General features: G+C 39.6%; 1 protein-coding gene across 1 annotated transcript; it reads right to left on the bottom strand.

Moving 5' to 3' along the window:
- Positions 1 to 3544: 3544 nt before the first annotated feature.
- Positions 3545 to 9616, bottom strand: GPBP1L1 (GC-rich promoter binding protein 1 like 1). Its single transcript, XM_044676247.1, is given in 2 exon segments — positions 3545 to 4698; positions 7957 to 9616. Coding segments are annotated over 2 exon segments (1431 nt in total). The 5' UTR covers positions 9007 to 9616; the 3' UTR covers positions 3545 to 4317.
- Between the last annotated feature and the right edge of the window lie 11436 nt (positions 9617 to 21052).

Below are 21052 nucleotides of genomic sequence, written 5' to 3'. Positions count from 1 at the left end.
GCCAACAGTAGTTACCTGGATGGTCTAGGAGACAGAATTTGTTGTTGAGTCATTTCACTTATGGCTTATTCTTCATGACCCTATTTGGGCTTTTCTTGACAAAGATTACTGAAATCGTTTGCCATTTCCTCCTCCACCTCACTTTACAGATGAAGAACTGAGGCTGATAGGGTTAAGTGACTTGGCCAGGACCACATAGCTAATAAGATTTGAACTCAGAAAAATGAATTTTCCTGACTCCTGGCTGGCCACTCAATCCACTGAGCCACTTAGCTGCTCCAGGAGATAGAATAGATAAGGTCACACCTATTAAAGACAGACTTACTAACCAAGGCCAGGAACAGAGATGGAACAGGGATTTAAATAGCTAACAATGGGCAAAGCTTAGGGATCTGGAAATTGGACTGGGGTTAAGTCATGATGATTTTTGGATTGGGGGAAGATCTATGGGCTTAATAAGAACCTTTCTGTCTTCCATGAAAGGATGGCTAAAGCACAGAATCATAGCAGTTTTACTTTTGTTTTTGTGTTTCCAGGCCTTAGCACAGTTACTGGCACATAGTAGGTGATTAATGAATGCTACTTGACTGACCAGTTGTCAGATCTTAGAACTGCAAAGGACTATTGAGCCTAGCTTTCATTTCATTTCATTTCATTTTATTTTTAAACCTTTACCTTCTGTCTTATAATCAACACTAAATATCAGTTCCAAGGCAGAAGAGCGGTAAAGGCTAGGCAATTGGGGTTAATTAACTTGCCCAGAGTCACATTGCTGGGAAGTGTCTGAGGACAAATTTGAACCCATGACCTCCCATCTCTAGGCCTGGCTCTCTATCTACTAAGCCACCCAGCTGCCCCTCTAGCTTTCATTTTACAGATGAAGGACCGAAGGCCCAGAGATGAAAGCAACTTGCTTTCGATCTCATAGGTTGTAAAGTAATAAAACTTAGAGCAGACCTTAGATCAGTGGTTCCCAAACTGTTTTGGCCTACTGCCCCCTTTCCAGAAAAAATATTACTTAGTGCCCCTGGAAATTAATTAAAAAAATTTTAATAGCAATTAATAGGAAAGATAAATGCACCTGTGGTCATCACCGCTCCTCTGGATTGCTGCAGCACCCACCAGGGGGTGGTGGCACCCACTTTGGGAATCACTGCCTTAGATCTTCTGACTCAAAGGAAGTACTTTTCCTATTATACTAGGCAAATCTCTGAAGGATTTTAGAACTATCTAGTTTTTTAGATCAGTAGCCTACTTTAACTCATTGGACCACAGTTCCCTGGGCTGTAAAATGGGGATAACACCTGTAGAATCCACTTCCCAGAGTTGTTGTAAGGATCAAATAAGAGGATGTAAGTGCTTTGCAAACTTTAAAAGACCATAATAAATGTTAGTTATTATAATTAGTGTATATTTCATGAACCAGGGCAGTGTTTGTTCTGCACTGTAATTCCTTGTACTCATTTGTATTTTTTACAGATTTTTTTTTCTACTTGCAAGTAAGCCTGTACAAAAAAAATATACTTGATTTGGGAATATGTGGCCATCAGAAGATGGGAAACTGGAGTTGAGAATGCAAGAATGCCAAAGGGTAGTCTCCAAAGCTCAAAATCAATCAGTACCATTGCCCAAGTAGTTTGGGATGGCAAATGAGATCAGCCCAAGGTCAGGAATTGGGCCTTGAGACCATGCTTGACCAACTTTGGTTATGTTATTATTATTAATAAGCTGGCACCTGAAAGCCCATAGAGTTCTTCATGGTTAACAAAGCTTTTTACAGTGTCTCTTGACAACAAGCCTAAGGTGGCAGTGAATAATTAGTATTAATAACCCCATATTACTATGCCATAGGAAATGATAGATATGAAGAATACCGAGAAGCTCTGTTCAAAGTGATGCAAAATAAAGTAAGTAGAAGCAGAAAACCAAATATATGTGACTTCAAAAACAGATGTGAAAACCAACCAAATGCAATTGAAACTGATGGAATTATAAAGACAGTATCTGGTCTCAAAGAAGGGCCTGAACCTCTCTCCCTTCTTGGCAAAAGTGGGGAACTATGTGTATAGACCCCTCCATAAAATATCAGCTATGCAATATGTATTAGTCTTGAATTGTTTTTCCCTTCTTTCTTTTTTTTATTCTGTGTAAATTTTTTTTAAACTAATAACAATAATTAGCTTAGGAGAAATAAGGAACAAAGGTAGCTTCAATCATACACAAGATGAGTTGATATTCTTGGTACAATATGATATATGAAATATAACAATATATACTATAAAACAAACCATAATAGTATTCATATGGTGCTTTAAAGTTTGCAAAGCACTTTATAAAAATTACCTCATTTTATCTTCACAGCAATTCTTTTTTTTTAAATAGCAAAATTAATTCATTACAAACAAGTATTCAAAGACCACTTCATTGAAGTTTAGCTGACTTCAAGACAATTCATGAACATGGTAGTGTTCTATACAACCTTCATCTGCAACACATGACATGTACATGAACCACTTCTTTCTCACCATGACGAGGGACAGTAATACAAATGATTGGGTCACATGGACTTGCACACCTCTTTATATATAGAAAATCTTTCAATCACTTGCTAAGTGGTAACATGGACTAGTTTAGGAAGAGAGACATAGCCATTTAATTAAGGCTATAGGTAATCTCCCCAGTTCTATCTGAATAAAAACAAACTCTTTCAAAGGAATAGTCTGCTCTGGAATATTAACTGCTCCAGTGTGAATTAAAAATACACAGTATTTAGAAACTGGATTCTTTGTCTTCTACACATAACACTTGCAAGACAATCAAAAACATCTTCTTTGCCGTTACTGCCATCCTTATTCATTATACAATTCAATTTGTAGAGACAATACTTCTGTGTGATGTTTCCTGAATACCCAGGCTGAATTTGATGCTCCTTATTTTAGACTTTAAGTTTTTATTAGGTTTCATGGGCCACAGGCCTTTCTCCTTAGCAAGAAAAAGTCCAGGGTTCTTTCCCTTGTTCTACTTCGTTTTTCATGTTCATCCATGTAGCCTGGGACTCTAATCTGTGGCTTTTTACACAAGTTCTGATAAAATTCAGACTCCAAAAACCAGAGATAGCAATTGTTTTCTATCAAACTGTAGACTCTTTTCTGGGCTATAATGAAGCAGTCAGCTGTAGCCTCTTCAATATTTTGGGCAATCATGGTTTTAGTCTGAAAGTCTATATTTATCTCTTTTGGAGCCTCCTTTTTTTCCCCTATGAAGTCAGTATAAATTTTCTGGGCCTTTGAGGTCAACTTCTAGGGAGGCTTGGTTTTCTTGAATCTTCACAGGCCAGCCAGAATTCAATGTTTTCTTCACCAAACTCAGACTAAAAAAGCTCTAAATGCAGCAAGATCGTATTTATTGGCTCATCAAATGTTTCTGTGCTTTTTCTTTTTTTTTTTTTTTTTTTTTTTTTGGCAAACTGATGCAAAATATTTATTCCAAGTTAGTTATTTTTGATGCAGTAGTTTTTCCCCTCATACAGACTCATGTGATAACCACTTTTTAAAATCTGTAAATAATGTTATCAAAATAATCTTAATCTTTGAAATCTCACAAAAATTTATATTTTACAATCCACCCTGAATATCAAGGCTGCAAGAAGAACACAACAATTCCTATATCCAAATATTTTACAGCTGTACCCAAAAAGGAAAAAAAAAGGAAACCCACAAATGCTTGGTTAAGTGATGAAAGCTGCCCGAGCCGCCAAAAATAAAAGAAAATTAAAAATCCATGTTACTTGCATTAATTTAACACAATTATATCTTCTGTAGTCATTTTGTCATTGACAATGATTGTTTGAGCACATTGTGAGTAGCCCTGGACTCCAGGAGGCCCAGGGCAGGCAGGGGGGGCTGGCTGGGGTGGGTGGGGCTGGGTCAGAAAGCTCTTGGCTGCCAAGGTAGGCCTCTTGCTCACTTCTGCCAGGTCGGTCAGACTGCTTTATTGTCCTACACACATGTGCACATGGCCATGTGTGTTTGTGTTTGTCTGTTTGTGTGTGTATATGTATGTATGCGCGTGGTTCTAGATTTATTTTATTTTTTTTTATCACCAATTTCCCAGCTATACAAACTTCTCTATTAAGCATAGAACGGGCTGAACCAAAAAAGCCCAACAAGCCAATCTCTCTTCTTTGGGATTCGATCATTCCCTTGTGCATGAAGGATTCAACAGCAATGAATGAAAAAAGAAAGGAAAAAGAACGGTTTCATTTAAACAACTCTAATCCAAACCCCTGTGACTGAGAGTGGAGCCCTCACTCTCGGCTCAGGCCTCGTCATCGGAAGTTTCGCTGCTGCTTGTTTCTGTCCCCGAGTCCTCAGCCTCAGGCTTAAAAGCATTTCTCCAAGTGGCAAAGAGGCTGGAGAGGCGTCGGTGGCTCTGAGAGAATCCGTTCCTCCCAAAGCCATTTCTTCTTAACTTCTCTGTCTTCATGTGGAACTCTCTTAGCTCGTCCTCCGTGAGGGGAAGACAATTCTCGTCATTCTCTGGGTATTCCTGCCAGCCCATTGCTTTCAATAACCTGTGTTCTGCTTCCAATGAGAGAGAGAGGCCTTCTCCCTCTTCCATTAAAGGGAGAGTGAGGCCATTCTGATGGCAACTCTCCTCCCCATTTTCCTTTGGTTCTGGTGTGCTGTTCCCCTCCATCTGCAGCAGGGAACAAAGAAACCATCTGGGAAAAGCACTCTTGGCAAGTGAGCAGTCCCGAGTACCTAAGCACAGAAAATTCTCCCTCCCTCCTGGCCCAACCGAGGGAGATGTGGGTGTCCAGGGTTAGCAAACTCCCTAAAGAGTACAAGCAGCAGCTGTCCTGGCCAAGGTTAGTTCATAAACCTTTTTTCTTAGGGTGGCTTATCTATAGAACACCAACACCAGCTGGGGGCTGAGCAGAGTAATAAAAGACTTATGGTGAGGGGGACAGGTGAGACTGAAGCCAGCACACACACTAAATCCTAACCCTGGTAGAATTCACTTAAGACAGTCCCCAAGACCTTGTCATCAGTTTAACTAAAACAAAAAAACAAAAAACCCCACTGGTACAATGAAATAGATCTTGGGGCCAATTGCTTAGGCTTCTGTGATAAGAGAATTAAGATCCCCAAGTGGTACCACGTGAGTGGTTACCTGGTAAACATTCTCTGTTATGGATGTGGATGTCATCTTCTCAGCCCCAAGCCCTACTGGCTGGGACCTAAGACTTAAAATAAGGAGCAAAATGAGGTTTCCTTAAGTGCAGCGTGGGTTACTAAAAATAGCACAAGATTTCCAGAGCTCAGGAACACATTTGGCTTAGAAAGGAGCAGGGCTCTCATGGATTTTAGGAGAGGCTCCAGGATGCTCCTGCAATCCTAAGTGTGATTTCCCCAAATATGATGGTGCTCAAACTTACAAAAGACAATGGTGGAAAGGAAGAATCGCTTTGAGACTGAGCAATTTTGGAATGTTTGGAAGCACTGTCTGAAGTGATTTTACTTTGGTACAATTTGGGACAAAGTAATGAGGAAAAAAAAAAGGTAATGGCTTTAAAAGGTATGTTTCGTGAGGAAGACATGGGAGAGACACAACATCTGTGTTTTAGTATTTGAAGGATACTTGAAGTGGGATGGCCAGATTCAAAGAGTAATTACTGATGGTTTAATGCGAACAAGGCTGAAGGTTTCCAGTGGAGTGCTCTAAGGAATCTGTGTTTGAACTTATGTCATTTGACATTTCTACCCCTTATGTGGAAAAAGGCAGAGATGATACTGCTTGTCAAATGTGCAGATAATGCAAAGCTAGGAAAGACAGCAAACATTACCGGATGGCATTGTAAGGATCCAAAAGGGCCTTGATAGGTTAGGCTAGCATTGGTGAACATTTTTGAGATCACAAAGTGCACCTTCAAGCTGCCTGTGAGCCCAGATAGCAGAGGGAAGAAGTGCCACGGCTTTGCCAACATGGGACTCTAGGACACTGGGTTGAGTCTAATAAGATGAAATGCATTAGGGATAATGTAAATTTTTAAACTTGGGTATAAAAAAACCACCAAAAAAAGGAAAGGGAAAAACAGTAGGCACGGGGCAGCTAGGTGGCATGGTGGATAGAGGTCTGGCAACAAGAGGTCCTGGTGTTCAAACCTGGCCTCAGATAATTCCTACCTATGTAACCACTTTACCCCCATTGCCTAGCCCTTACCACTTTTTTGCCTTGGAAGCAATATTTAGTACTGATTCTAAGACAGAAGGCAAAGGTTAAAAAAACAAACCCAAACCCCGAGTGTCTTCTTTCTCCCCTTCAATATTTCTGGCTGCACCCAGATACCTACTCTTATAATCCTGTAGCAATAAGCATTTCCCCTTTGATTAGTTTCCAAGCTCAATCCTATACTGGCTCCAGAATCTGTTTCCTCTTTTGTAAAATGAGAGGGTTCTTCTAGCCAGGTTCTAGATCTATTTTTGTCTGAATTCTCATAGCCACTGCCTTACCAGCAGCCCTGGACTCTGCCAGATCTTGTCAGACAGGCCTCCTCTTCCTCAGGCCCAAGTCGTACTCTACCTATGGTGCACTAGACCTGCTTCTTTAATTCCTATATAGCCTTTAAAGCTCAATTCATACATTACCTACTCCAAAAAGCTTTCTTTGATTTCCTCATCTGCCTCATCCTTCCCCCTCACAAAGGGAAGAGAATAAACATTAAACCCTTACTACGTGCCAGGCATTGTGCTATGATTCCCTATTTTGTAGAGGAAGAAAATGAGGCAAACAGAGGTTAAGTGACTTACCCAATAGCTAATGTCTAAAGCAGGGTTCAAACTCATGTCATTTTCCTCATACCATGCCACTGATTCAGCTCTGGACCATGAAGTGCTTTGACTTGTACCTCACTGATTAAGTTTCCAGGCAATACCATGTATTACAGTTAATAGTAACAGTTCTATTGACTGGCGTTGAAAAACCTTTTAACCTACCTTTCTTATTGCTCTTCTTCATCCTACATGCCTAGCTATCATCCTTCTAAAATCTCAGAGGTGGAATATGAGAGCTCTGAGGACATCAGTTCAACCACTGGCCTGATCCAGAATCACTTATCACCAGCTAAGGCAGCCCAGTTGGGCATAAGTAATCACTTGGCACTTACTATGTGTCAGACACTGGGAATACAAAGGCCAAATGGGCCCTGATCAGATCCAGAACAGTTTCTCCTAGTTGATTAGTGCTTCCCTCTACCCTGACCTACATTTGATAATACCCAGCCATGCTTCACTTAGTGGCTAAGTTATTTGGATTCCCAATGCACGGTTCCATTTGGCTTTAACCAAACACTCATTTTACATAATTATAACTCTGAAGAGAGCTCTCAGGAACATGAATGTCTATGGGGGGACTCATTATTTGTGCTAATCAGAACTCAGCCACTTCTAGACCGTCAACTTTAAGGACAGAAACTCAGTCTTAGCCTAGCTCTATTTCTCTGCTAGAACTGAGGCACAGGAGGTGTTTGATGTTGGTTGTGCTGCATTATTTTTTCCTCATGGGGTGACTTCAGTTTTGGTGACACAGAAGTCAATTTGGTAACTGCCATTAGGGTTTTAATCTAAATATGGCTGGCTATTAATCTAGCTCTTGCTGCTGGTTGCTATAAAACTTTACATAGATCATAACTGAGTTAGACATGCTAGAAAATGCTTAATGTTTTTCCAGGAGAAAAAAATGTATTTTGGGGTAGAAAATTATAAACTGCAAATGGATTTTTGGTACAATGTATGTCCATTACTAATACTTAAGCATGCAAATAATTTTTTAGTTCCTTCACCAGAATTAAAATTAAAGTGCTACAGATCCAACAATGATCCAGAAACAAGAGGAAGAAGTTTCCAGCAATGTTTCCCTCTATATTCCACCTCATCCTCCCAAGAAATCTTTTGCTCTTACGTCCTCCAGCTTGTCACATTCTCGGTTCTCTGAGATCTCTCCATTCCGATCATCCTTCAGGGTCTTCAGGAACTCACTCTTTTTGTCTGTGGTCCGACGAGTCAGCTTGGTTAATCAGCAGGAGCTAATCTCGATGGGAGGGGTGGTGCTGGAGGGGCTCTCTTTGGGAGAGGGAAGTACTGAGCCACTTGCCAGTACTACTGGTTTGGTGACAGCAACTGGACTGGTAAAGGCAGAATCCCGGCTAGAGGAGAGCGAGCCCGCTTTGTGTTCTGTCCTGTTAGCTTTCCATGGACTGGGCTTGGAAGGAGGTGCAGCCGGCTTTGGGACGAGGTTTTTGTAGACACTTGGGACAATAGTTGTGGGCTTGTTCCCATTTGCAAGGTGAGGTCCTGGTGAGGTGAATGCAGCAGAGAAGGCAGCGGCAGGATCCTCTTTGGAAACCTTTTTGATGACCAGCATCTTGGTAGGTTGCTTGGCACTCGGAGGATTTTCCCATACTCCAGAAGGTGTCCCAACAGGTCTGCTTGGATGACTCTGTTTCCCAGCTTCTGGATTCAAAGATGGAAAGTCTTCCTCCTCAAACTGCAACTTCTCCGCCTTCTCTTCTTTCTTTTCTTCCCTGGCCTCAGTAGGTGGCTTTTCCTGAAAGGCAGAGCCCTTGCGGGAGTGGAAGCTGCCATTCCAGTGGCGGTGGGTCCCTGCTCCCCCCCCGCCGCGCTGGCTCATGCCATCGTGACCCCGGGCAGAGCCATGCCAGCCGGACTGGTTCCCAGCGAGTCCGGCATGCGTGCCCTTGGAGACACCCGAATCTACGGAGTCATGGCGGAGCAGGGAGGGTTGGTGCCAGGAATCTCCTGGAGTCCGCAGGGGCCCATTGTTAAAAAAACCATCAGAAGAGTTATGTCTCCGGCGGCTCACTCCAAATCGTCCTTCTCCTCGGGATAGGTGCTCTCCATGTTTTTCAAAGGTGGCTGCAGGAGACTTAGCTGACTGTGGTGTGGAGAAATTAAGCCAAGCAGGGACAAAGTCATGCTGCGCCATTTAGGTCCAGTGTCTCTCTTCAGCAAGGTGAGGAGGCATCAAACCTCATGGCCAGGATCCCAGAGAGTAACCTCTGTGGTCCTGGTCCTCCAACTCCATATGCTTGGCTCAGCTGAGTCTTCCACGGTCTCCTTCTGTCACAGAGGGGCTGGGGTGGCCTGGGCAGCAGCACGCCTTCGGGAGGCACCAAAAGCCACGCCCCGTGCCAACCAGCCCTCTGCCCCTTCAGTGGCTCATTTTAAACTATTCTGTTTCTCACACTAATCCAAATAAAGGGGGGAGGGGGAGGGGGAGAACAGAAAAAGGTGTCTGGTTACATTTAAAAAAAGGGAGGGGGGTACCACACACCTCTGTTCAGCTCATTCACCTGCCTTCAAGGTGGGTACTATGTTGTTGCTGAAGCAGATAGAACATGAGGATCTAGGGAGTTGGTACCAATGCTATTCATAGCAAGGCCATGGCTAACAAGACAAATGTGGTCATGTGTTAGTGAAGGATAGGTGGCAGAGGGAAAATATATTTTAAAGTAACAGAAAACAATTGTGAACTTGGGGAGTCAACTCAATTGAGAAATATCCACATAACAGGGCATTTAAAATATTAATTTCATTATTCCCAATCATACAGCTGCTAAAAAAAAAAGAGAGTGTGTGTGTGTGTGTGTGTGTCTGTCTGTCTGTCTGTCTATTGTATCCTTAAGAGTCTAAGATCTCAAACTGCCTTAGGGGAAAAAAAATGCAGCAGAAACTTCTCTGCTTTGTGAAGGTGTTCAGTGACAGACTAGGAGCGGAATATCTCCAGAAATATCTTCTGCTTCTTCAATGATGACCATTTATAAAGTGAAAACAAAATTAAAATGTAGAAGTATGGGGAGAAAAAGTTTCCCAAATGATGTTTTCTTCTCTTCAATTAGAGATCGTTGTCACTCCTTCTGCCCAATACTGGGGAGCACGGTTAGGAGACAGGATGAAATTCTACTACAATGAGTTTGCTTCTTATATCCAGTGCATTTCCATCATCAACCAATCATCAAAAAAGCCAGGAACCAACTGGTCTATAAACAAAGATAAGACAGAAAATAAAATATAATAAAAAAACTTACATGGAAGAATTATAACAACTATTTAAACCTACAGCATCATAAGTAGAATAGCCAAACGAATCTAATAAGGGGTCGAGAGCCAAGACCCCTCAGTTTGGTTTCTGGTTTAAGCATTTGTTATCAAAAGTATGAATTACAAAATTATATGTAGAACTATATCAATTACATATTTATTAAGCACCACTATATGCAGAGCATTGTACTAGGTTCTGAGTTAAGTATGAGAAATAAAATCAGGTCTCTGTGCTCTATACCATAGAATTCATAGAAATAAGGAGAGGAAGCATATATGTCCTCAATGCTTCAAAGAACTGTAATTTTGTCAGTGTTTTCTGCCATTATTACGCCCCCTTGATCTGGCCTGCAGAGTTGCTAGGACCCCAAAATTCACTATCCTACAGTCAAATTAGTAATAGTTCTGAAATTAGCTAAGTTGAGGTACAGATGGTCAAATGGGCATACAGCACATAGCAATCTGGTATCAAAGTCTTTTCAACCTGGAAGAACTACTGAGAACTCAGGGTTTCCTCCTTACCATATGGAAGCAATGGAGAAGGACCTGAATGGGAAAAGACATATGCTAAAATCTTGAGAATATAAAATAGGACACATGTGCATATGAATTAGATCTGATTCAATGGCTTCACCTAGAAGGTTGCCCAAGTCAATCACATCTCATTCTTCTTAAATTTGCTCTCAAGACTTCCTCAGGGGGCAGCTAGTTAGCTCAGTGGATTGAGAGCCAGGCTTAGAGACGGGAGGTCCTAGGTTCAAATTTGGTCTGACATTTCCTAGCTGTGTGACCCTGGGCAAGTCACTTGACCCCCATTGCCTAGCCTTACCAATCTTCTGCTTTGGAGCCAATACACAGTATTGTCCAAGACAGAAGGTAAGGGTTTAAAAAAAAAAATTCCTCACATAGGGCATATTTGTCTCCCTGTACTTTTTACCGCCGCCCCCCCCCCCCCCAGTCTTTATTAGAAAGTAAGCTCCTTGAAGCCAGGACTATTTTTTCTTCTACTTGTATTCCCAACATTTAGCACAGTGCCTTACATAAGGAAGCCCTTTAAAAATACTGATTGTGGTACACTAATGTGCTATTGGTGTAGCTATGAGCTGGGTCCAGCTATCTGGGAGAACAATTTGGTAACACACCCAAAGGTCTATAAAATTGTGCCTACTCTGACTCAGCAATAACACTACTAGATTTGTACCCCAAAGAGATCAAAGAAAAAGTGCAATTATATGCATAAACATATTTGTGGCAACTCTTTCTGTGGCAGCAAAGAATTGGAAATCAAGATGTCCATCAATCGGGGAATGACTGAACAAGTTGTGTTATATAATTGTGAAGGAATACTATTGTGTTATAAGAAATGACAAGAAGGATGGGTTCAGAAAAACCTGATAAGACTTATAAGAACTGACAACGACTGAAGTAAAAAGAATTAGGAGAATGTTGTACATGGTAACAGCAATATTGTTCACATAATCGATTATTTTTGAAAGACTTAGTGACTGATCAATACAAGGACATGACAGCTCTAAAGGACTCATGATGAAAAATGCTATCCATCTCTAAAACTTATCTCATTTTATCTTCATTAACAGCAGTGGTTCCCAGACTTTCTTGGCCTACTGCCCCCTTTCCAGAAAAAATATTAATTAGCACCCCCTGTCACATACTATCATGGCCCCCTTACAGTTATTCACTGCCCCTAAATGCACCTGTGGCCATCACTGCTCCCCTGGATCGCTGCAGTACCCACCAGGGGGCGGTGGCACCCACTTTGGGAATCACTGATTAACAGTGGGGTGGGGATGCTATTATCATTTCCACTTCACAGATGAGGAAAATGGGGGAAGGGGGAGGTGAAGTGACTTGTCCAGGGTCACACATGTAGTGACTGAGGTGGAAATTGAAAATCTACTATTCCTGACTCTCAAGTCTAAGACTCTCTCCAGTAGGGAACCAAGCTATGTAAGAGATATAGCAATGCTATGAAAGATCAAGGGAGGGAGACAACACTTCTGGGCAGGTGGTAGAAAAGGTGATCACTGGAGTTTAGACTCTGAAGAAGAACCAATATTTCATTGGATCTGAGGAGGAGGAGAGTAGGGCAGAGCTTCCTAGCACAAGGACCAAGATCAGCCAAGGAGCAGCTTGCTCACAACATATATGTCTGGCTTCAATAAAATATACGAAGGCCTATCTGTTGGGGAAAAGGCAGAAAGTTAAAGGATCCTACAATCAAAGTGGTTCCTACCTTAGGGCTCTTCTTAGAGCCTTCTTTTAAGGAGGGAGTGCAGATCAGTCTTATCTCCTTCCTTGGTCTCATTTTTCAGCCCATTTACATGATGCTTCCTCCTCTATTATAACTTAAGTTAAGGGCCTCTCCCAGGGCAAAGACAATCTTTCTGCTTTATTTGTATCCTCAGTGCTTAAAATAAAAGTGCTTCTTGACTGACTAAATGGTAGCAATCATTACTGGTCTATTTAGATAATATTCTAAGATTTACAAAGTGTTTATAGAAATTTTCTAACAGTGACCCAGAAAACATCTCAAATTAGGTACAGGCCCCACAGGTATTAAAGTCCTTTCCCATTTAACATCTAATACCCCCCACTCCATACATACAACTCTTAAGACCTTCCAAATCTCTTCATTTTAATCCTGAACAAAAAGAACAAGACAAGTGAAGTGATTTTTCCACAACCACATAGCTAGGAGGTTAGCTAGGTGGCACCATAGAGAGCCAGGCCTAAAGTTAGGAAAACCTGAGTTCAATCAGATCCCCAGAACTTGCTACTCATGTGGCTTTGGGCAAATCAATTAATCCTGTTTGCCTCGGTCTCCTCTGTAAAGCAAACTGGAGAAGGAAATACCAGACCACTCCAGTATCTCTACCAAGGAAATTCCTAATGAAGTCAATGAAGTGTCAGACATGACTAAAACCCTTGAACTACGACAAATAATATAGCCTGGAAGTGTGAGAGTAAAATTTTGACTTGAGGCCTATCAGAACTGAAAGTCAGCATTTTCTTCATTCCATCAACCTGTACAATTTACATTTCCATACTGATTGATGGCTTGCAAAGGGTTTTCCCTCAATCATCCTTTGAGGTCAGTAGTGTAAATATTTACAGTTGAGTAAACTGAGGTCTAGAAAGGTCAAGCTCCTAAATGTGGGATATGAACCCAGTCCTCTCCAATCCCAGTACAGCACTCTGTTCGCCACACCGATAATTTCCCAAGTGGTGTACTGTGGACTCTTAAGAGGGTAGGAGAATTATTTTAAGGCATCTGAGAGTACCTAAGTGTAGCAAGCATTTTCTTTTTTAACCTGTTTGATTGAAAAAATATGCATAATATATGAAAGCAGGTTCAAAGGGCCACAAAACTATGCATACTTTTTGACCCAGTAATATTACACTACTGGGTTTATAGTCCAAAGAGATCAAATATAAGGGAAAAGGACTTCCTGTACCAAAATATTTTTGGCAGCCTTTTTTACAGCGGCAAAGAATTGTTAACTGAGAGGTTGTTCAACTTGGGAAATGGATGATTCTAATGGATTACTATTGAGCCATAAGTACAATGAACAGGATGAGTTCAGAAAAACCTAAGAACTTATATGAACTGATATAAAATGAACAGAAATATTAAATGATGATCAACTGTGAAGGACATCATCAGCAAAGCAAGTTTCTAAGTTAACCACAAGGGACTCATGATGAAAATGCTATCCATGGCCAAAGATGGAACTATTAGAATCTGAGTACAAATCAAAGGCATACCATCTTCCACTATGTTGCCTTTGTGAGACTTCTATTTTATGTGTGATATGTGACTTCTATCATGACATAAGCAATAAATATGGAAATATGTATCACATGAAAATATAGATGTAATAACTTGTATCAGACTATTCATTGCCTCAGGAAGGGAGAAAATATGAATTGTAAAATGTCAAGACAATTGTCAAAAATTGTTCCTACATGTAACTTTATTACAAAAGTAAAAATTAACTAAAATAAAACAAAACAACTTCACCAGTCAATTGACAAGGATTTATTAAATACTTGTTATGTTCCAGGTACAGTGCTAAGGATACAAAGATGGTAAAAACAAAATTCTTGATTTTAAGGAACTCACATTCTAATGGGGAGGGAAAACATAAAAGTTATGTACATGCAATATATAAATACACATTTATACTTAAAAAGAAAACTATGCATAATTAACAATGCAGTTTATTTTGACGATTCTTTACTTTTTTGATGCTTCCTTCATCTTTAACAGGACCTTGTAGGTGACAATTATTTAGAAGTCATCTTTGCATCAGTGTAATTTTTAAGCTTATACATCTAAGCACTTGTCTGTTTTAATTCTGAATACTTACAACTGTATAATAAAGCTTTTAAGAACATGGGCTTCTTTTCTGTATTGAAATAGCCACTGAAGCAAGCTTGATGTTTCAACAGCTCAAACTCTAATGTTTACAAGTTGCAAAACAGCACCAGTCATTCCATTAAATGATTTGTTATAATAAATGAGCAAACAAACTTTCAAGGGCTATCTCTCACATACACATGTTCAAATAAGAAAATATTGGAAGTGCTTAGCATGGCTTCTCTTCTTAGCATAGAAGGTGCTTCTTAAATGTTTGCTCCCTTCTCCCTCTTCCCTTCATTTTAAAGTGTCACTGAATTCACAGCAGCTTTTTGTTTCAGACTCTCTAACAGATATTAATAGCATAATTGCTAACACATACATGTGGATTGGAAATACCCCCCAACATAAAACATGTGTGGAATCATTATGCAAAAACCATTATGACAAACTTATCTTCATGAACAGCAGTGGAATCATTTTGAGATCCTAAAATCACAGTCCTAGATGTGCTCATAATAAGAGAAAGAAAAAGAGACGCATTAAAGAGAAGGACAGAAATAAAAGCCTAAAAGGACCAAGAATCCATTATGCTAGGGGTGACACAACTGTAAGGGCATTGAAGGAAAAATATATAAATCAAAGATATCTAAAGAAGATGAAACCACCAAAGAAGTGAAAAAATACACTATATACCAAATCATATCCCAAAAAGGAAAAATAAGAAAACATCAATAACGAATTTAGTACATGTCTACTCTCCTATCTTTCAGTAAGTCTTTTATACATGAATTAAAGTGAATCCTGGATGTGCACATTAAAAGGGAACAGGTAGGCTTTCCTAAGTGTTAATCAACAACAGATCGTCTTTGCCATTTCCACAATTAACTGAAAGACGTAAAAAATATAAAGTTCTACCTATGCTTACTATTTGTTGATTGTGAAAATACATTTGATTGGTAGATCAAAACACTACCTTACAGGCTCTTTTTATCTCCCATCCACATAGCAAAACCATTCAAGATTCTTTGTAAGACATAACAGGATAATACTGTTCAAAAAACACTCTTATAAGAAACACCAGACTAGGCATAAAATAAGGGGATTGTATGCCTGCTAAATGTATTTGCCACTACTGTGATGGGAGGAGATCCATAACAGACACCTGTGGATAGTGAAGTCTTCTAGATGCTCTAGCTATATAGGATGACAAGCCCTTGGACACTTTAGAGTCTTCTTCCTGAAGAGATCAATAATCACTCAAAATAGTTTGGCTTGTGCACATATACAGGAAAGAACAATTTGGATAAAGAATATCTACTGCTCAGATTTCAATCTGTATTTGGATGGTACCCAATACAGCTTGTTCATCAGTATGTAAATATGGGACAGATACCTTCTCAAGGAGGAACTAAGGCAGCACTTTTGTTGGCTGATAACAGTCTTGTTAAGCTCCTAGAGGTATCCAAAACAAAACAAAGAACCACTCAATAACTGTTAAAAGAAAAAGCTATATTACCCACTTTTGTTGAGTCACATGGGTATACCAAATATTGCCAAAAGGAGCCTAAAAAGTACTGTCAAAGATTATGAAACTTTGAGTAAAAATATGATGACAACGGGGATATCAGTCTTCTATACCTTATTTCTTTCTACAGGTACTGTGCAAGTAGTATTTTCCTCACTACTTTAGTCTCTTGAAGATCTTGCCCCAACAAACCCATTTTGGATTACTCCCACCATCTGCCTTTGTATTGAGATAAGAGAAAATCATCAAACCAGATGGACTAAGCCCACTTAAAATTTATGTTATATAATCTTGTCTAGGGCCCTCACCTTTTTTGTTTCTCTAATCAATTCACTGCTCACTTATAGTGACTTTTTAAAACCTTTCCTTCGTTCCAGCCTTTCACCTGAGAACTCTGACTCTTGTTTAACTGAAAAAATTGAGGCCATTTTTCAAGGAGTTCATCTCACAGCACTTAGATGCTTCCTTTGGCAACTATCTCCTCCTTCACCTATTTCAAATGGTCTCAATGATCGGTTTCTTTCTTCCTTTCCTTCCTTCCTTCCTTCCTTCCTTCCTTTCTCTCTCTCTTTCCTTCCTTCCTTCCTCCTTCCCTCCCTCCCTCCTTCCCTCCCTCCCTATCTATCTATCTATCTATCTATCTATCTATCTATCTATCTATCTATCTATCTATCTATCTANGTCTGTCTGTCTGTCTGTCTGTCTGTCTGTCTGTCTGTCTGTCTGTCTGTCTATCTATCTATCTATCTATCTATCTATCTATCTATCTATCTATCTACCTATCTATCTATCTATCATTTCTAACCTTCCAGTCTCCCACCTCCAACTGCCTAATGGACATCTTGAACTGGATGTTAGACAAGATATCTTCAACTCAACATGTCCAAAATGAACATAACTTCCCTATTACTCAAGGGGACTTACCATCACCCTTCCAGTCACCCAGGCTGGCAACTTAGGTATCATCTTTGACTCCTCATCCTTTTTCTCATGCCCCCATATCCAAGTAATTACTGAGTATTGTTAATTGAACCTTTGTAACATTTCTCTCCCTTGACCCAGTGGTAAACCTGGTCATGGCCAATGTCTCCTCACATCCAGACTATAGTAATAGCCTGCTAGTTGGCTTCCCTACCAAGTGTTCCCCCACTCCAATCCATCCTCTAATCAGCTGCCAAAATGATCTTACTAAAGTATAGTTTGACCCTGTCACCTTCTCAATAGATTGCAGTGGTTCCCTACTACCTTCAGGATCCAATATAAAATCTTCATAATTGCATCCCTTCTGATTTATACAAGTCATTTTGCGCCTTACTCCTCTGCATGTATTGTGCAACCCAGTGAGACTGACCTTCTTGCTGTTGCATGAATGACACTCCATAGCCTGACTGAGCATTTTCAGAAGTTATCTGTCCTCTATGCCTGGAACTCTGTCTCTTCTTGATTCCAAGAAGCCTTTCCTACTTCTCTGTAATCACAGTGCTTTCCTTCTAAAACTATCCCTACTTGTTGGGAGTAGAAATCCAGAAGAAAAACATATGATTTATCATTTGTATATATGGTATATGATTTGGAGTTTAGGTTTTAAAAGATTATTACAAAAATAAATAATAAGGAATAGGTTGTAAGCGATAATACATATATAATCCAGTGGAATTGTTTGTCAGCTCCAGGAGGGGGAAGAAGAGGAAGAGAACATGAATCATGAAAGCATGGAAAAATATTTTTAAAATAAACTAAAACTACCCCTACTTCATCCTGCGCACGCGCGCGCGCACACACACACACACACACACACACATATTGCATATAGTTGATTGCTCCTCCATTATATTCTGAATTCCTTGAGAACAAGGGCTGTTTTTACTTTTCTTTATATCTCCAGTGCCTAGCACATAGTAGAAGCCTAATACATGATAGCTGATTGCTAATTCACCGAGGGCAAGAGATACAGAAAAGAAAAACCGTATGGGGAAGCTGACAGCTGGCTAAGAAAGTAGTGTCTGAATATGGGCTTTGCATTTCTGAACTATAGCTTAAAATATAATTAAAGAGAGACACTTGACCAAGGATGGCACAAAACAAAGAATCTACTTTTCCTAATGTTTTGAAAATAGAAACAAATAGATTCTTTTAATAATTTACAAGGCAGAACAAAAAAAGAGCATTATATATATCAAACCTCAAACTATTCCTTCTGCTTACTTTTCAAGTGTATAATAAATTAAAATGTAACTTTCAAAGTTGTACTGCTTTGTGTTTCTTTTTAGTTTGTCATATGATCATTCTATTTTTTAAAATGCTTCCATGAACCTTTCCTTTTGAATTTTTTCTATTTTTCCTTTTTTGGGGGGGCATCCTTATTGCTTTCCCCTAACACCTTCATCCTTACTCCCTCCATTAAAAAACAAACAAAAAAACAGATCCAGAATCTTTGTAATACAAAAAGCAAAACAAATTCTCGCACTGGTTATGTCTACAAAACAAGTTTCATAGTAATAAATGTTGAAGGGGATGTAGTAAAATTGGGACATTAATGCACTGCTGGTGGAATTGTGAATTGATCCAACCATTCTGGAAGGCAATTTGGAACTATGCCAAAAGAGTGCTAAAAGATTGCCTGCCCTTTGATCAAGCCATACCACTGCTGGGCTTATAACCCAAAGAGATAATAAGGAAAAAGACTTGTACAAAAATATTCATAGCTGCACTCTTTGTGGCGGCAAAAAAAATGGAAAATGAGGGGATGCCCTTCGATTGGGGAATGGCTGAACAAACTGTTACCTGGTGGTGATGGAATACTATTGTGCTAAAAGGAATAATGAACTGGATTAACTCCATGTGAACTGGAATGTCCTCCAGGTTGATGCAGAGTGAAAGGAGAACCAGGAGAACATTATACACAGAAATGGATATACCATGGCACAATCGAATATAATAGACTGCTCTACTAGAAGCGATGCAATGATCCCGCACTATCCACACCCAGAGAAAGAACTATTGAAGCAGAAACACAGAAGAAAAACAAATGTTTGATCACATGGGTGGATAGGGATATGATTGGGGATGTAGACTCTAGGCGATCACCCTAATGCAAATATTTAATAATATAGAAATAGGTCTTGATCAATGACACATGTAAAATGCAGTGGAATTGCTCTTTGGCTACGGGAGGGGAGGGAAAGAACATGAATTCCATAACCATGGGAAAAACACTCTAAATTAATTAAATAAAAGTTTCAAATCACACACACAAAAAAGAACCAATAGTAAAACCTATAGTTTATAGTTTACATAAATGCTCAATGTTTAGGCAAAAAGAAAAAGAAGCTAGAAGTTCTAACAAAAAAGTAAATTTGATCAAAGAAGTGCTTTTGAGATTTGGTGGGGTAAAACCCATGATAATAGTGTGTTTTTGGATGGATATCTTAACCTTACTCAAAAGCAAAGGAAAACAGTGGCAAAGGGGGAGAAAGAAGGGAAGGTGTGCTGACATCATATGCTAATATGTACTCATGAGAGAGAGGACGGAGATGGGAGAGCATTAAAATGAAAAATCAATGGAAAGATAAAGAGTATGTACTTTGTTATCCTTGGAGAACAAGATATGCATAAATATATACATTTTTTAAATTATGAATTTAATTTTAAAAAGTGTAATATCCCAAGAAAAAAGGAAAAGGGCTGTATATAAAACTGTGAACTTCTCTTACGTACAATGTCTTCCCCTTTCCCCCAGAGAGCTTGGAGATTTTTGAGTAATTTAAATTTAGTATGGCAGTTCCAACATTGCTCTAATTTTTTGTTCCCTTCTGAACTCCATTCTGCTTTCTTTTTTATTATAAAAAAAAAAAACTTCACTGACACAACTTCCTTCAAAAAAAAAAAAAAAAAAAGGGGGGGGGGCAGTTGGGTGGCTCAGTGGATTGACAGCCAGGCCTAGAGACAGGAGGTCCTAGGTTCAAATCCGGCCTCAGCCACTTCCCAGCTGTGTGACCCTGGGCAAGTCACTTGACCCCCATTGCCTACCCTTACCAATCTTCCACCTATAAGTCAATACACAGAAGTTAAGGGTTTAAAATAAAAAACAAAACAAAACAAAAAAAAGTACTAGTTTTCCTATTTTCACTCCTCAAAAGAGAAAAGTCCTTTTCCATAGCAAATATAGTCATGCAAAACAAGTGCAGAAAATGTATATCTTCTCCTCCCCCTTAAGATGCTTTCTGTCAAGAGATGGGAAGGATGATTCATCCTCCTCCTCCTTTTCTTATTAATGGTCATATGACCTACCATTGTAGTTGCTGCATGGTAGATAAAGTACAGTAGCTTCCAAAGAATTAAAAATTATTACCATACAAGGAGCAATAGAGATTAATGGTTGTGATTGAGCAGGTTGCATCACATAGCCAATAAGTTACTATGAAGAGAACAAGAGTAAAAGATGTCATCGAGGAATCATATGATAGGAATAGATGAGCTGGTCATGTGACAAATGTGACAGATGAGAGTCAAAAGTACTCCACTGGTAAGGGAGGACAGAGACAAGAACTGCCATAGGTTGGTGGGTACAGATGGATTGTCATCTGCAATATTAGAGGGAATTTTCAAATATACAAGGTCAATCCATTTGATTACAGTGCTTCTGAATTATTACCTAAATGCTTTGACTTGAAAATTGGATGGTACTTGCAAATAGACATAGTACTTTGTGTATTTAGACACAGATTACCATGATATCTTAGAAGGAGGAAAGAAATGGTTCTGTTCATACTAAAATGAAACACATGAAAAATGTATACTGTCTGACAGGGAAGTTCAGTGCTCTAGATGAGTATGAGTTATGCTTAGAACTGATCAAGAAGAAGCTGGGTTGGGTTGCATGAAGGTCTAGAAAAAGGTACACTGTCACTTGTCTCCACTTCTGAAATGGCAACATTTCCTGGGCATCTATAAGATTCTGAGTTATAGAACACCAGGATCTTAATTAAAGGAATTAGGATAAAAACCTCAGAAGGCAATAGA

This window comes from Gracilinanus agilis, chromosome 4 (genome assembly GCF_016433145.1).
Source record: "Gracilinanus agilis isolate LMUSP501 chromosome 4, AgileGrace, whole genome shotgun sequence".
In the NCBI taxonomy this organism is placed as follows: domain Eukaryota; kingdom Metazoa; phylum Chordata; class Mammalia; order Didelphimorphia; family Didelphidae; genus Gracilinanus; species Gracilinanus agilis.
The sequence above is the reverse complement of the archived record's forward strand: the minus strand, read 5'-3'. Positions and strand labels throughout refer to the sequence as shown.